At 57.5% G+C, this 14883-nt stretch overlaps 1 protein-coding gene across 1 annotated transcript; it reads left to right on the top strand.

Moving 5' to 3' along the window:
• The first annotated feature begins 802 nt into the window (after nucleotides 1–802).
• On the top strand, nucleotides 803–13763 carry CAPN11 (calpain 11). Its single transcript, XM_032683345.1, is given in 25 exon segments — nucleotides 803–879; nucleotides 3847–3953; nucleotides 3956–4128; nucleotides 4721–4820; nucleotides 6120–6238; nucleotides 6379–6512; nucleotides 6683–6708; nucleotides 6711–6850; nucleotides 7254–7341; nucleotides 7427–7511; nucleotides 7728–7802; nucleotides 8214–8374; nucleotides 8454–8623; nucleotides 8830–8841; nucleotides 9104–9202; nucleotides 9204–9316; nucleotides 9443–9482; nucleotides 9749–9814; nucleotides 10163–10220; nucleotides 10318–10382; nucleotides 11256–11324; nucleotides 11455–11533; nucleotides 11988–12104; nucleotides 12180–12238; nucleotides 12488–13763. Coding segments are annotated over 24 exon segments (2145 nt in total). The 5' UTR covers nucleotides 803–879; nucleotides 3847–3883; the 3' UTR covers nucleotides 12515–13763.
• The last annotated feature ends 1120 nt before the right edge of the window (nucleotides 13764–14883 follow it).

Here is a 14883-nt window from a genome sequence, read left to right as displayed (position 1 = left end):
GACATGCTGTGCTGAGCCACACCAGGCAGAGCTGTGCCATGCCATGCCAGAGAAAGCCATGTTGCACCACACAGGGCTGCAGAGTGCTGTGCCAAGCCCTGCTGTGGCCATGCCCACTGGCTACAGCACCACCCAGCATTGCTGCACCATGAGTCACAGAGGGCACGCAGGGGCAGCCCCTCTGCGGGAAGCCACAGGACAGGGGGACCTCCCTGCTGGCACCTGGCAACAGGTGGGGGGATGGTACCAGCCATGACTGGCATGGCTGGTGGGGAAGCCAGGGCAGCTGGTGTCAGGGTTGCCAGCCATGAGTCCCTGGGCTTGTAAGGGTGAGGTGGTGCAGGCACAGCCTTCCCAGACATAAGGGAAGAAGAGGGACCGAACACTGTGTGAAACCCACTGGGACCACCATAGTCAGCCATGGCACCAGAAGGTCAATAAGCCCTAGGACAAGGTGCAGTAAAGAGCTCACCCAACTAAGCTGAGTTGCCAGCAGTGTGGGGCAGTCACCCCCAAACCCATTCCTACGGGAAAGTTGCTTCCTCTTCTCCTTCCAGGCGCGGTTTCCGTGTGCACCGAACACTTTAGTCTGAATGGTGGAAGAAGCGGGCCCATCCCGGCGGTACCCTTCCATCCCCGGAGCTGGGAGAGGGTGACAACAGACAGAACCGCACCAGCAGCCCCGATAAATCCCCTTCTAGTGTCTGTGAGCTGTCACTGCTCCTTTAATTCCCCCTCCCACCGCCCTCCCGGCTTTGCTCGCACATCCTGCCCACCGAAACTCCACCTTCCGCGGGGCCGTACCGAGCCAGGCTGGGCTGGGCTGGGCTGGGCCGGGCCGAAGCGGGCAGGGCGGTGGCGGTGGCGGCGGCAGCTTCCGTAAGTCCCCCCCCCCATCCTCACCCTTATCCGACCCTGGCCCAGGGTTAAGTACCCGGGGCTCTCCCCACGGCCGGGCAGGTGGGGCTCCTCCGAACGCCCCGCGCGGGGTGGAACCCTGCCCGTCCGGCGACTGGCCTCTCCCCCTCCCCCGGCTGCTTCCTCTGTTCTCTAAGCTTCTCCAGGCTTGCCTGTCCCATCCCCTTTCTGTCCGTGGGGATTTTTACATTAGATGACGCATCCGCAGAGACCCAGTGGCTTCCCAGTCAGGGCGGCGAGTAAACTGGGTACCGCGGCCATCCAGGATGCGCTGCCGACCCCAAAGCCAACGCCGCATCTCTTTGAAGGGGTGCGGGAACATAAAGGGAAGCTTGTGGGAAATTAGGATCTTTGTGTTCCGGAGAGCTGCTTGAGCCGTGTGGGACCCTGTGGGCGGCAGTGGCTTCTTGCCCCGAGCTGAGTATGCGGCAGGATACTGTGTGTCAGGGCTGGCTTGAGGAAGGGAACTTCCCGCTTCCTCTGATCTGCAAGAGCAGCTGACAAAACAGAGGTCTGCAGAGATTTTTGGCTGGACTTCAGCAGTGATTTTGCGCAGGGGTTTTGCATTATGCGCTAAGGTACATGAGGTATTGAGACCCTGCAGGTACCAGTGTATCTTTCTGCTCCCAGCTGGGAGGGATCAGAAGTACCTCCAGTACTGGAAAGCATCCTATTGTAGTTGGATGTCGCCTGCTGTGGAAAACTGCCCTGGGGGCTTGGCTTTTCTCATCACCCCTTCCCCTCCACGGAGGTCCTGCAGTGTCCATCAGCATCATCCTGGGGAGGTGTCAGCACCCGATCCTGTCATTTAAGGCCCCATGTGGTTCCTCTCCCATTCTGGGTTCTGAAATGCTTTTCCTTGCTCTGCGCTTGCGTGACCTCCGTCTGCCGCTGAGCACAGCCTTCCGAGTATTTTGAGCCACAGATCTAAGAATAACTTGTACAGTGCCCGTGTCGGCACACAGCTCCCTATGTCCGCAGCCATGGCCCGTCCTGGTAGGTAGGGTGGGAGAGGGTGGGAGAGGGTGCAGGGAGTCTGTCAGGGGCTGCGGGCAGGGGAAGTTCCCTGGCCCTCAGCAGGCTATGTTGTGAGTGCCGGGGAGGTGGCGAGGTGGGAACTGGAGGCAGTGCGGGTGCCTGCACTTGGGTTTCCTCCTCCTGCAGCCATTCCTGGGCTTTGGGCAGCACCTGGGACTGGAGAAGCTATTCCACCAGCTCTGCAGGCAATGAGTGCCTTGCTGCTGGAGAGACTGCCAGGGTGTTTGGCTGCAGAGCAGGAGCTGGAGGGAGGAGCTCCATTGATTTGGGCCCACTGTAGAGGAGAGAAGGGCTGGCGCTGCCTTGGAGAAGGATAGTGGGTTTAGAGCATCCCAGGGCAGACGGAATGATGGGGAAGACTAGATTTTTCTTCTGAAAAGCTTCTGGCTAGGGCAGCCCCATGAGTTAGGAGCCAGAGTTATGCCCTATGCATGTGCCAAGAGCTTTTCACTGTTCCCTGCCTTCCCTTAGCTATCATCGCACTTCAGGACAAGGAAAACCACTTCTTCAGAGCAAGGCTGTGCCCCACTCCCCTGGGACTGGGTGCTAGGGAGGCTGCTGGCCAGCCCTGGCATCTGAGCTGGCTGCTCTGAGTGGGTTGCTGGCTCCAGGGTTATTTACCCAAGGACTGCTCCACTCCCTCACAGGGAGAAACCTCTGAAGCATTCGGCACCAGCCCTGCCAAGCAGGAGCTGAGATGGCTGGGGAGTGTGGCACATTGAGCTGCAGATGCAGGTGGGCTGATGGTGGTGGCACCTTCCCCATGGCCCTGCTGCAGGTGACACTGCTTGCATGGGGGCTTGGACCAGACGGCCCCTGGAGGCCCCTTCCATCCTGGGCGGTGCAGTGGGTGGAACGCCGGCTGCTGTCATGGTGCCTGGACAGGGCTGATGGCAGCTGGGCGCTGGGAGGGGAGTTGGGACTTGCCGCCACAGCGGTGGGGCAGGGCTGCAGGGCCAGACATGCCTGGCAGCTGTGTCATTGCTGGTTTGAAGCGCCTGGCCGTGAGCTACTGGTTAAACCCCCGGGGAGGAAGGCCAGGGCAGGGAGCGGTGTGGGGGCTCTGCGGTGTTGCCCTGCCCCAGTCTCCTGCTGCCCGGGTGCCTCGCTGCATCTCACATCCCGGTGTCTTCCAGCAGGCTGCTCCGCTGGCCCTCGACGAGCCTTGAATCATCCTGCCTGCGTGTGTGTGTGCCGGGAAGGGCCGTCCCACCTCTTCCTTCCCTGTTCTCCTCCGGCCCCATAGATAGAGCTATCTGCGCCCCGCTGGGCTCCTCCCTAGCCGGCCCTATTGACTCAGTGCTCAGGCAGCTGGGGCGGGTTTCGAAGGAGAGGGAGAGGCGCCCGGGGCTGGGAGAAGCTGCGGGCGGCTGCTTACGCCCTCCCGGGTGAGGAGGAGCCGGGACTAGGGAAGGACCCGGAAAGCTGCGCCGGGAGGAGAGGCTGACGGGGGCGGGAAGAGCCTGAAATTCCTCCGGGTTCAGTCTTTTGGGCTCAGCAGCAGGGACGGGACAGGACGGGAGATCCGTGACCTAGCTGCTGGTGGGCTACTTCCTCCTAGCCAGCCCTCAACACCGCTCTGCTTCCTTGGCGTCCCCTAAAGACAGCAGGACTGTGATGGCCAGGCTGGAGGACAGGGCTCAAAACGGGACTGCTTTAGGGAATGGGGTCGGGGGAGGTTTCCCTGGTGCGTGTGCCCACCCTGGGGTGCTCTGTGTGCCACTGGGCTCACTGACCCAGGGCACTGGTGATGGAGAAGGTCCCTGCTGTGAGGCTAGTGGGGAACTGGGGATCCAGCCTTCAAGCCTGGCTCTGTGAGATGGCTGATGTGCCCAGGGAGTGCAGGGTACCAGGCTCTGCCTCAGCCTGGCCATGCCCGTTCTGTTGCAGGGAGTGGAGCTGAAGGCAGTGCTGCAGGTGCCTGGCCATGATGCCCTTTGGAGGGATGGCTGCCCGTCTACAGAGAGACCGCCTGAGAGCTGAGGGGCTTGGCCAGCACACAACGCCATCAAGTACCTCAACCAGGACTATGAGGCCCTCAAGCAGCAATGCATTGAGAGCGGCACCCTCTTCAGGGATCCCCAGTTCCCAGCTGGCCCCACTGCCCTTGGATTCAAGGAGCTGGGGCCTCATTCCAGCAAGACACGGGGGGTGGAGTGGAAGCGTCCATCGGTAAGTTCTGGGCTTGCTTCTCAGGCTGGCTGGCATCTCTGCCCTGCATGTCTGCACTGACATGGTGTGCTGATCTGCAGCCTGGCCCTGGCTGGCTCCCCTTAGTGCTCAAAGTGCCTGGAGTGCTGCATAGCTTCCCTTCCTAAGCTCCCAGAGCAATGCCCTGTGGGTGTCTGCTCAGAAAAGCATTGTGCCTAGCAGGCCCAGCTTCCTCTGCACAGCAGACTGCGGGCTCAAAATAGGTGGGCTCTGTTGTTGCTTCTAGGTGTCATGGCATGGATGTGTCACCCTCAGTGACTGGGGCTTTTGAGAGCATATATCCCCTGGTGCCATGAGTGCAAGGGGAACATCATTTGTTTATCCAGCCTTGTCTTCCCATGGCTACAGTAGAAGATCTTGCCTTGCCTTACCATGATGGCCTTGGAATTGCAGTCAAGCAGCCTTCCCTAGTAGAGGGCATATGGGGTGCCATGGTATATGGCAGGGACCATATACCATTTCTCCCGAGTCAGAGCTGCAGTGGGTGCCAGCCCTGCTGAAGCCCAGACCCTTCCGAACTCCAGCACCAGCATCTGATCCTGTTCTTCTGCAGGAATTAGTGGATGACCCTCAGTTCATCGTTGGTGGTGCAACCCGGACGGACATCTGCCAGGGGCTCTGGGTGAGTGTTTGAGCTCTGTCCCTGGACCTTGGTCTGGGAGAGTAGTGACTGGGGAGGGTTGAATGGCTGGCTCAACTTTCCATTTAGTGCACTGGAAAATGGAAGGTGTGGGACATCCTGTGCCTCCTGCTGGCTCCAGGTTAAGGCTCCACGAAAATGGGTAGATGTCTGCACAGCTTGACCATGCCGAGGTCAGGCAAGATGATGGGTGGATCCATGCCTGACATGTGCTGACAACAATGCCAGGAGCTGCTCCAAAGAGCTCCCTGCTTTGGTAAATGATGAGGGATGGCAGCTGGATGGCAGTAACAAATTGAGGTGAGGATGTGGTGGTTGTGACAAAGTGGTTGCAAAGCAATGCAGTCTGGCAGAAGGGAATTGAGAGCTATTGAGTACAAGTGATGATTTGTCCACACTCCAGGGGTGGACTCCAGGGGTGTCTCTCAAGGCAAAGGCACTGAGACAAGGAGAGAAATGTTAATGGGCTATGTAGGCTGACAGAGTGGTCATTGGAAACAGATCTTGGTACCACCGAGAGTGTTGTCCTGATTGGGATCACTTGATTAGCAGTATCATATACCTAAGTACATAGCATGCTGGTTTCAGGGCTGACCTTTTAATGCATACAGTAATTAGGACAAATTTGAGGTGGTAACAGCCCAGAGCCCAGAGCACTGTGGTAGTGTTCAACTGGTCATTAAAAAATTTGAAACTCCATTTTGTCAAACCACAGCCCAGTTACAGGTTATCCAGGCTCAAGGCTAAGGTGTGAAAGGCTTCAAAGGCAAAAGAGAACTAGGAATCAAGGGAAAGAATTTAAAGTGTAGTGCTGGCCTGGAGCAGCACTTGTGGTTAAGAGCACTTGGAAGGAAAAGGGCGGTGGCATTGCTTGCAATTGAGAAGCTTAGACAGCAGCATTAACCCTCTTGCTTGATAAAATGGTTTTTTAAATGCAAAGTGTAATTCCACTGCAGAATTTGCTGTCTGAGATATGGAGGGCAGTCATATGAATGAGTTCCAGGAGGGTCTAGATATATGGCTGCAGGAAGAGGCTGTTGGGGCTGACTATGTGGTGTTCTGGACACAGGCTCCAGGTCAGGGAAGATTGTCCATGTTGCCTTTAGCTAATACTCTCTGAGGGCAGGATGAGCAAGCCTGCCTCTGTGTGCTCTGTTTGCTGGACCCTCTCTGGTTTTCCCACTTACTTTTTGATCTGGGGAACTCCAAACATTTGCAAGGAGAGCACAACATGGGCTCCTAAACATCCATTGCCTACTCTCCCAGATAGAGAGGTGATGGGTGCTCACACTGGCTTCCTCTCCTTCCCCAGGTGACTGCTGGCTGCTGGCTGCCATTGGCTCCCTCACGCTCAATGAGGAGCTTCTGCACCGCGTGGTGCCCCATGGACAGAGCTTCCAGGAGGACTATGCTGGCATCTTCCACTTCCAGGTGGGCTGGGGGCTCCTGGCCCCCCACAGCTGGTGGGCTGGAGTGGAAGGGAGGTGGTGGGTTGAGGGCATCCCTGTGGGATAGGGATGAGCAAGCCATGTGATGCTCCGAGCTCACCCCACTCTCTCCTCACCCTCCAGATCTGGCAATTTGGTGAGTGGGTGGATGTGGTGGTGGATGACCAGCTGCCCACCAAGGATGGAGAGCTCCTGTTTGTCCACTCAGCGGAGTGCACCGAGTTCTGGAGTGCTCTGCTGGAGAAGGCCTATGCCAAGTGGGTACCCCTGTGGTGGGCATGTGGGCAGGGGGGGACAGGGCAACTCACTGTGCAGGGCACGGGGAAGGGAGTCTTTTCTGTTGCTGGCCCTGCTTGTGCTGGGTGCCTGGGGAGCAGCAGCAGCATGCTGCCTCCTTGTCTCCTCACGTGCCCCTGTCACCGCTCAGGCTGAACGGCTGCTACGAGTCACTCTCAGGGGCAGCACCACCGAAGGCTTCGAGGACTTCACAGGCGGCGTGGCAGAGATGTACGACCTGAAGCGACCGCCGCGCAACATGGGCCACATCATCCGCAAGGCGCTGGAGAGGGGATCCCTGCTGGGCTGCTCCATCGACGTAAGTGATGCGCTGGGATGAGCTGGGGTTCTGCCACTGCAGCGGCCAAAGTGAGGCCTCACAGCCCAAGGTTGTATCAGCAGTCCCCTCGCTGGGAGGTTACTTCTTCCCCGTCTTAGCAGAGCACCCTTTCCAGAGCCAGTGTGGCAGCCCTGGGGCACAGCATGTGGTGCTGCAGCCCAGTTGCTGTTAACGGGCTCCTTGGGTGGTTCCCTGATGGATCTTCAGGATCCTCTGGCAGGGAAACTTCTTTAAATTGTCCTCAGCCAGAAGTCCTTGAGCACAGGGAGCTGCTACCTGCTACTTCTCCTTGCAAGGGGAATTCTCCACAGAGTGGAGGGAAGGGGTAGGGATAGGACTACATTATTTATCGTGTTGACTTGAGCTTGCACATTCTCCTCAGATCACCAGCGCCTTCGACATGGAGGCCGTGACCTTCAAGAAGCTGGTGAAGGGCCACGCCTATTCTGTCACAGCCTTCAGAGACGTGAGTTAGCTAGATTAGACTTTAATAGTGATAACGTAGCCTGAACAGTGGAATGGGCTCAACCTCCTGTGTCTCGTGTCTGGCAGGTGACTACCGGGGTCAGCAGGAACAACTCATCCGCATCAGGAATCCCTGGGGTCAGGTGGAGTGGACTGGAGGCCTGGAGTACGATGGGTAAGCAGGACAGAAGGGGTGCCAATCTTCCATTGGCAGGCCGCAAGCCCTGTGCACCAGAGCAATTCAGCGCGTGGCACTGCACTGCTGAGGGGAACTTGGCAGCGTGCATGTACCCTTCGCATTGGAAAGGGGAGAAGTTAAGGGTCAGCTCCAAAGTGCTCTCAATTCACCTTGAGGAATCTTCATCTAATTTTCTCTCTCCTGCTATTCCAGCTCCTCTGAATGGAACAACATTGACCCTGATGAAAGGGAAGAGCTGCAGCTGAAGATGGAGGATGGAGAGTTCTGGTGAGTGCCGGGACAAAGTGCTTCTCTATTTCAGCAGCCAGCCTGGGAAGGAGCAGAGGAGTGGGGAAGAGATCCTGCGGTCATGCTTCACCTGAAGCGAATGACCTGCCTTTATGAGCTGGCTTTCCAGCACTGGAGAGCTTGCCAGTGTTTTCTCATCTGATCTAGTTAATAATTTTCCTCCTTTCAAGGAAATTCAGCCCATCTAAATGCAATATAAACATCTAGGAAGGGTAAACATCCCTTCTTTCCTAAACCCAGCAGAAGGCTTTAAATAAGCTATCACTGTTTAGGGTAAAAGATCTTACTGTCACTTAATTCTCCCAAAATCTTGGCTGGGTCCAGGGCTGCTTGTGCTGTCCTCCCTCCCACAGCAGTGCCCTGGCCTCATCCCCTACCTGCCTCCTGCAGGATGTCTTTCCGGGACTTCATGAGGGAGTTCTCCAGGCTGGAGATCTGCAACCTGACCCCTGATGCCCTCACCAAGGACGAGCTCAGCAGATGGCACACACAGGTGTTTGAGGGCACGTGGCGCCGGGGAAGCACTGCTGGGGGCTGCAGGAATCACCCAGGTACCTCTGGCCTCCACGTCTCTGCTCTTGGCAGCGTGATGAAGCCAAGTGTCTCATCCACACATCCTCTTCCTGTCAGCCACATTCTGGATCAACCCCCAGTTCAAGATCAAGTTGCTGGAAGAAGATGATGACCCTGGGGATGATGAGGTGGCCTGCAGCTTCCTGGTGGCTCTGATGCAGAAGCACCGGCGGCGGGAGCGGCGGGTGGGAGGCGACATGCACACCATCGGCTTTGCTGTCTATGAGGTAACCCCTGCCAGTCCCAATGCCACTTCCCTGGGACAGGCTCAGCCCTGCCAGTCCCACCTCAACCCCAGTCCTCAAGGAAACCTTTTCCACCTGCCTTGACCAGTCTATGAGTTAATATTCCCTATCCTGTGCTCCCTGCAGCTGTAAGGGATGGGGCAGATACTGGGACTCTGATTTTTTTCCTCCTTTTCTCTCCTCTGCAGGTTCCTGAGGAGGTATGTCCTGAGCTGCTGGAGCCTGCCCCCTCTTGGAGGGGACCCCAAGAGTGGACAGGAATGGGTGGATGCACCCACTGTCATGGGCAGTGGCTAGGGTGCTAGTGGGTGCTGGGCACCTCCATGTGGGAGGGAGGGATGGCTCCTACTGGGATGGGCAGGACAGGGATGTCCTGCCTGACGGGGGCTGGCATTGGTCCCACCGCTCCCCGTGGGTGCTCCCCATGTGGGCTGTGATCCACAAGCGCATTCCTTCCCCCAGGCCCAAGGCACCCAGAACGTGCACTTGAAGAAGGACTTCTTCCTGCGAAACCAGTCACGGGCACGCTCTGAGACCTTCATCAACCTGCGGGAGGTGAGCAAACCAGATCCGTCTGCCCCCCGGCGAGTACATCGTCGTGCCCTCCACCTTCGAGCCACACAAGGAGGCCGACTTCGTCCTGCGGGTCTTCACTGAGAAGCAGTCTGACACAGCGTGAGTCCCTGCCTGGGAGGGGACACCTTGTATCTGACGGGGGGGGGGGGGGGGGGTTTTCCCACGGCAGGCAGCCTGCTGGCTGGGGACCCTGCTCATCGCTTGGTTTTCTCCTTTCTGCCCCAGGGAGTTGGATGAGGAGATCTCAGCAGACCTGGCAGATGAGGTAGGAGCTGCCACTTTGGTTTGGCTGGTGCTGAGGCTCTGGGCTTGGGAGGGGGAGCTGCAGGCAGGAGGTGGCTGTCTGAGTTTGGGATATCATTGTGGCTAGAGAGGGGCTGGCAGGGTCAGGGCAACAGGGATGTGAGGATTAACAAAGATGAGAAGAACAAGGAAGAGTTTCCTTTTCCAGTTGGGGTTTACTGAGCTTGGGAGGCAGGCAGAGCCTGGGTTTGACCACTAACCTCTTCCTTCTGGCCTGTGTCACCCCAGGAGGAAATAACTGAGGATGACATAGAAGATGGCTTCAAGAACATGTTCCAGCAGCTGGCAGGGGAGGTGGGTATGGCTGTGCCAAGCTCTTGGAGGCCCTGGCCTGGGGAGGGGATGAGATGGGATCCCTAGCCATGGGAGTTCCAGCCCAGTCCACGGTCACTCAGTCCCATCCTGCAGACGGGTCCATTTCTGCCACAGCTCAGCCCAGCTGCCCTCAGGGGTGGTGTGACAGGGGCAGATTTGGGGAAGAGGCATCCAGCTGTGACCCAAACTCTTCTGGGCATGCAAGAAATGTAATTGCACCTTCATGTTTTGTGATTAAAGCAGAGATGTTTAGACGGGAGGGGGGGAATGGCCACAAGTGGGGTGGAGAGCAAGCAAGGGGTGATGCTAATTCTGCTCCTGTTACAGGACATGGAAATCAGCGTCTTTGAGCTCCGGACTATTCTGAACAGAGTCATTGCTAGACGTAAGCATTGCCCTTCCCACCTCCTGCTCCCTGTGCCCTGGGCCTGCTCAGCAGGTGGGGTTTTGGTTCTGTGCTCAACCTCCTCCTTCCTCCTCAGACAAAGATCTGAAGACAGATGGGTTCAGTGTGGACTCCTGCCGCAACATGGTCAACCTGATGGATGTATTCTCTTGGTGCTGTGGGCAGGGGCCAACTTCTCTGGTGCTCAGCCTGCTGCTTGCCAGCAGCAAGTCTTCTCTGTGGGAGCTGAGGCTTCGCTCTCCAGCCATACTGAGGCTGTTCAATGGGGGGAAGACAGGAAAGGGTCCTTATGGCTTCAGGGCCACCACACCACCCCTTGGCTTTAGCAGCAGGCTTTTTGGAAAAAAAAAAAAAGGGCCATGAGTTCCCCTGCTTGCTTTGCTCCTGGCTCTGCCACCAGTAGCCCAGCCCAGTCCCACTCATGCCTTCTACTTTCCCTGCCAGGAGGAAGCTCCCTGTGCTTCCCTTCACACAGGCTCCCCAGCCTGATGTGTTATCATGCCACCCAGCCTTTGAGGCACTCCTGGAAGGGAATGAGGACTCTTGGGCTTCTTTCCCCTAAACCGTCCTGTCCAGCTGTTCAGGATGAGAGATATAGAGTGACAGGAGCCATGGCCTGTGTCATGCTTGCACAAGGACATGCAGCTGAGGGGTCAGGCAAGGACAGAGGAGCACCTCCAAGCCCTTCTCCCGCCTGGCCCTACAACAGCCCTTTTGCTGCAGGCCAACCCAGTTTTGCTCCCAGGACAGCATAGTGATGTGCTTCCTATAGCAGCAGCACAGTTGCTCCCAGGGAGTGGTATGACAGGTAGTTCAAGCATTGTCCTTTCCCCGTTGGGTTGCAGGCTCTGATCTTGCCAGTGCTGCAGGACAGAGAGGGGAAGCTGGAGGGAAAATTGGGCAGGCCAAGTGTGGCCAGGCTTTTCTTGCCTCAAGTGGCTGGAATCTGATGGCTTTGTCTTTGCACCAGTCCCTTTGCTCTGGCTGCTTTCTCCTTGACCCTCTGCTCCCCAGAAAGATGGCAGTGCCCGCCTCGGGCTGGTGGAATTCCAGATCCTGTGGAACAAGATACGGAGCTGGCTGGTGAGAAGGAGAGGGGGCATGGTGCACTGCACAGGGGTAGCTCCCCTCCTGGGGCAGCAGGGTGAGGGGACAGCCAGGCTGGAGGCCACAGGAGAGCCTGTTCTTCATGTCCTCTGTGATGCTTTTGCAGACAATCTTCCGCCAGCACGACCTGGATAAGTCTGGCACCATGAGCTCCTATGAGATGCGCATGGCTCTGGAGTCTGCAGGTAGGTCTGGGGAAGGATGGGGCTGGGATGAGGGCTGGGTAAGGGGCTCCTGCTGTCAGAGTCCTGTCCCAAGTAACTGGAGAAGAGTGTAACCAGCCTATACTGCATGCTTGGAACCAACCTGCTGTAGTGAGATGTGGCCCATGTATGCACCAGGCTCTCTCCATCCCAGCTGTGCCAAGTGCTGGAGACTCAGAGTTAGGGACGCATGCAAGGTGGTCCCAGCCTCTGTCCTCCTCTGACCTGCAGAATCCCATCCAGGCGAAGCAGAGGCCTGGGGTGGATCAGTGAGCTAACCAGTCATATGGCTGCAGGGGGAGCATCCCCTCTTCCTGTTGAGGCTGGACACGGTGCCTTTCCTTGGTGGGCTGGTGGACCCTTTGTGTGGGTGCGTGGACTTTGACAATTACACCCTCCTCTCCTGCGGGGGTCCTGACTTCTCTCTGCCTTGCAGGTTTCAAGCTGAACAACAAGCTGCATCAGGTGGTGGTGGCCCGCTATGCAGACGATAACATGGGTGTGGACTTTGACAACTTTGTCTGCTGCCTTGTGAAGTTGGAGGCCATGTTCAGTGAGTGATGGCCCTGGGGCAGGGAGGGCAGGAACAGAGGGATGTGTTGCTCACCTTGCTCTTGTGTCCCTGCAGGGTTCTTCCGCAGTATGGACCCTGATGGCACGGGGACCGCTGTCATGAACCTCGCTGAGGTGAGAGCTCAGCCCAGTGGAAGGTGGGGTGGGAAACAAGGGGACAAGGCATTAGGGTGAATGGGGCACCTGGGGTGGGTGGTAGAAAACCCTCCAGCCCCCTGGGTAGGGCAAGAACCCATAAATGATCAAGATAAGAAAAGGGATTGCTGCAGGCCCTATGTTTCTTGGAGAGCTGTTAAAGCTGGCACTTGAGGGCATGCCAAAAATGCACCAGCCCCTGCTTATCCCTTCTCCTCTCCTTCCCAGTGGCTGCTGCTGACAATGTGTGGCTAGGAGCCATGACAGACCTGCTGCAGCTGGGACACCCCAACGGGCCAGGCCCCCTCCAAGTGCCTCCCCTTGGATCCGTGGACACAGGATACTCTTCCCTTTGCTCCATTCCATGCTGAGCCACCAGCCCTGCCTCCCAGGAAGCCTCACACCACCTTCTCCAGTGGATCAGGGGTCAAGGCAGGCAGGGGATTCCCTTCTCCTCTTCTGGGCTGGGCTTCTTTCCACTCCCCCCTACTCTCCCACCCCAGAACAGGAGGAGTGCAAGCATCATGTGGTTCCTGTGAATCCTTGCCCAGTAGCAGGCTGGGGGAGCAGGGAGAGGCAGGAATTGCATGGAGATGAGGGGGAGGACACTCATATTGCTTGCTCTAGTGCTGTCCCATCCTCTCTGGCACACATTGTCTATCCCTGCACCCACACCTGGGAGCATCAGCAGATACTGTCTTGCTCAGGCAGCAGGTTCCTGGGGGAGCCGTCATGGCCTTCTGGTAGGAGGAGTGGCCATGCTCTATTTCTTGAAGCCCTTGCACTGTACTTACCACCACTAAGCACGACCAAAGCGTGGAGCCCACAGGCTCTTTCTGCGTGGCCTTCAACACATCCCTCCCACCTCCATGCCCCTGCCCATGCCCACCACTGGATCAAATCCTACAACTCAAGCACTGAATGTTTTGGGGCTCCCCCACCATATGAACACGTGCCACCTTGTAGTGCTGCAGCAGAAGCTCCTCTTTTCTACATGGTTACAGCAGCCTGGCCTCCCTTCCCATCCCTGGGAGCTCCTGGGACATCTGCTGCCCTTGGTCATGGCCCACAGCAGGGCTGGGGGGCACAGCACCCAAGAGGAAATGCCTTCCTCCAGAGAGGAGGGGTGGTGGTTTGCGGGGTGGGATCTTCTTCTGCACACACTTGGGTTTTTTCTCCCCAACCCATCATCCTCCCACACTGTTACACTCTCCTCTTCCCTTGGGCTCCTTTGCCTAGTGCAGGTGGACTCCAGTGCCAACATATTTGCACTTCTCTGTGCTCCTCACTCCCCTCACCTTCTGGGGCAATGGGGTGGCTCCAGCTTGGCGGTGGGCGAGGGCCCATCCTTTGCCCTGTAGAGGCAGGCAGGCAGTTAAAGCTTCCCCAGACCCCTGTTGTCACTGGAGGATGCGCCTGCAGCAATAACCACTGCTGCCTGCCCGGCAGCTCTGCTTCCTCACCCCGCTCACTGTGTACTCCAGAAATAAACAGATCTGTTAGATGTGTAGTCCAGGCAGTGACTTGGGGATCACGTCCTCCCTTTGCTCACCATGGTCTGGGCTAGGGGGGATGAGATGCAGAGCCAAGCCCAGGTCATGCTGCTTGCCCAGCCTGGGGCACAGGTGGAGGAGCACTGCCAGGTGTGGGTCTTGCTGTGGGGCTGGAGGGGATCCATATCTCCTAGGACGTTAGAAAAGTCACCTCTTCCTTTGCACGGGCGTCTTAACACTGACACATGGAGCAGCACCACGTAAGAGGGATGGAAGGGAGCACAGCTCTTAAAAAGGAAAGTGTCTTGGGGAGGCTGAGGAGGGGAAAGAAGATCCACTTGGATAGGATGGAGTTAACCATGGATCTGGGAATGGAGGGCAGCCAGGAACTCTGGACCCTGGAAAAGGACTGAAAGAGGTAATGTAACCCTGGGTAGAGTCTGTGGGAGGTGGATGTTTTCCCCTGCTTCCTTTGAGGCCATGCCAGTTATAGTTGGAAGCAAAACCCTTCCACAAAAATGACAGTGGAGTGCTGTGGGGTGAGACTTTTCATAGCATGGCTCAGAGCAGGACTTGTCAGTGTGTCCTGCCCCTTGCTCACACCCCAGAAGGGCATCGAAGCCCAGATGGCCCCAGGAGTGCTCAGCACTTGGAAGAGAAGTGACCTTGCATACCTTATCCATCCCAACATCAATATCCCTTACATAGGTGCCCTTTGGACCAGCCCAGCTCTCGGGGACCAGTCTCCCCACTGCATAGCAGCACCCAGCCCTGGGACAAGCCAACCTGGCTCAGAGCACAGATGGCAGAGGTGTGACAGCAGGAAGAAATGACCCCTCAGCTGCCCCCCAGGGCTGCCCTCTCCTCCAGAGGCTCTCCAGGGCTGGATAGAGGTGGGCTACTTGCACTTGTCTCTTGACTACCTGTGAGCTGGGCTGCCCCTTGTGGGGTGGGAGTACCATAGGGCTTACCAGCCCAGCCTTCCTGCTCCTCCATGCAGCCCCAAGGCCCCGTGAAACAAGGGCTCAGGTGGGGATGGAGCACAGGGGCAGGCATGCAGAGCTGTCACTGCTGTCCCAGCTGCAGGGCCTTGTCACACACACACAGGCCCCATTGTAGGGCATGGTGACA

Source organism: Chiroxiphia lanceolata, chromosome 3 (assembly GCF_009829145.1).
Source record: "Chiroxiphia lanceolata isolate bChiLan1 chromosome 3, bChiLan1.pri, whole genome shotgun sequence".
Classification (NCBI taxonomy): Eukaryota; Metazoa; Chordata; class Aves; order Passeriformes; family Pipridae; genus Chiroxiphia; species Chiroxiphia lanceolata.
The sequence above is the reverse complement of the archived record's forward strand: the minus strand, read 5'-3'. Positions and strand labels throughout refer to the sequence as shown.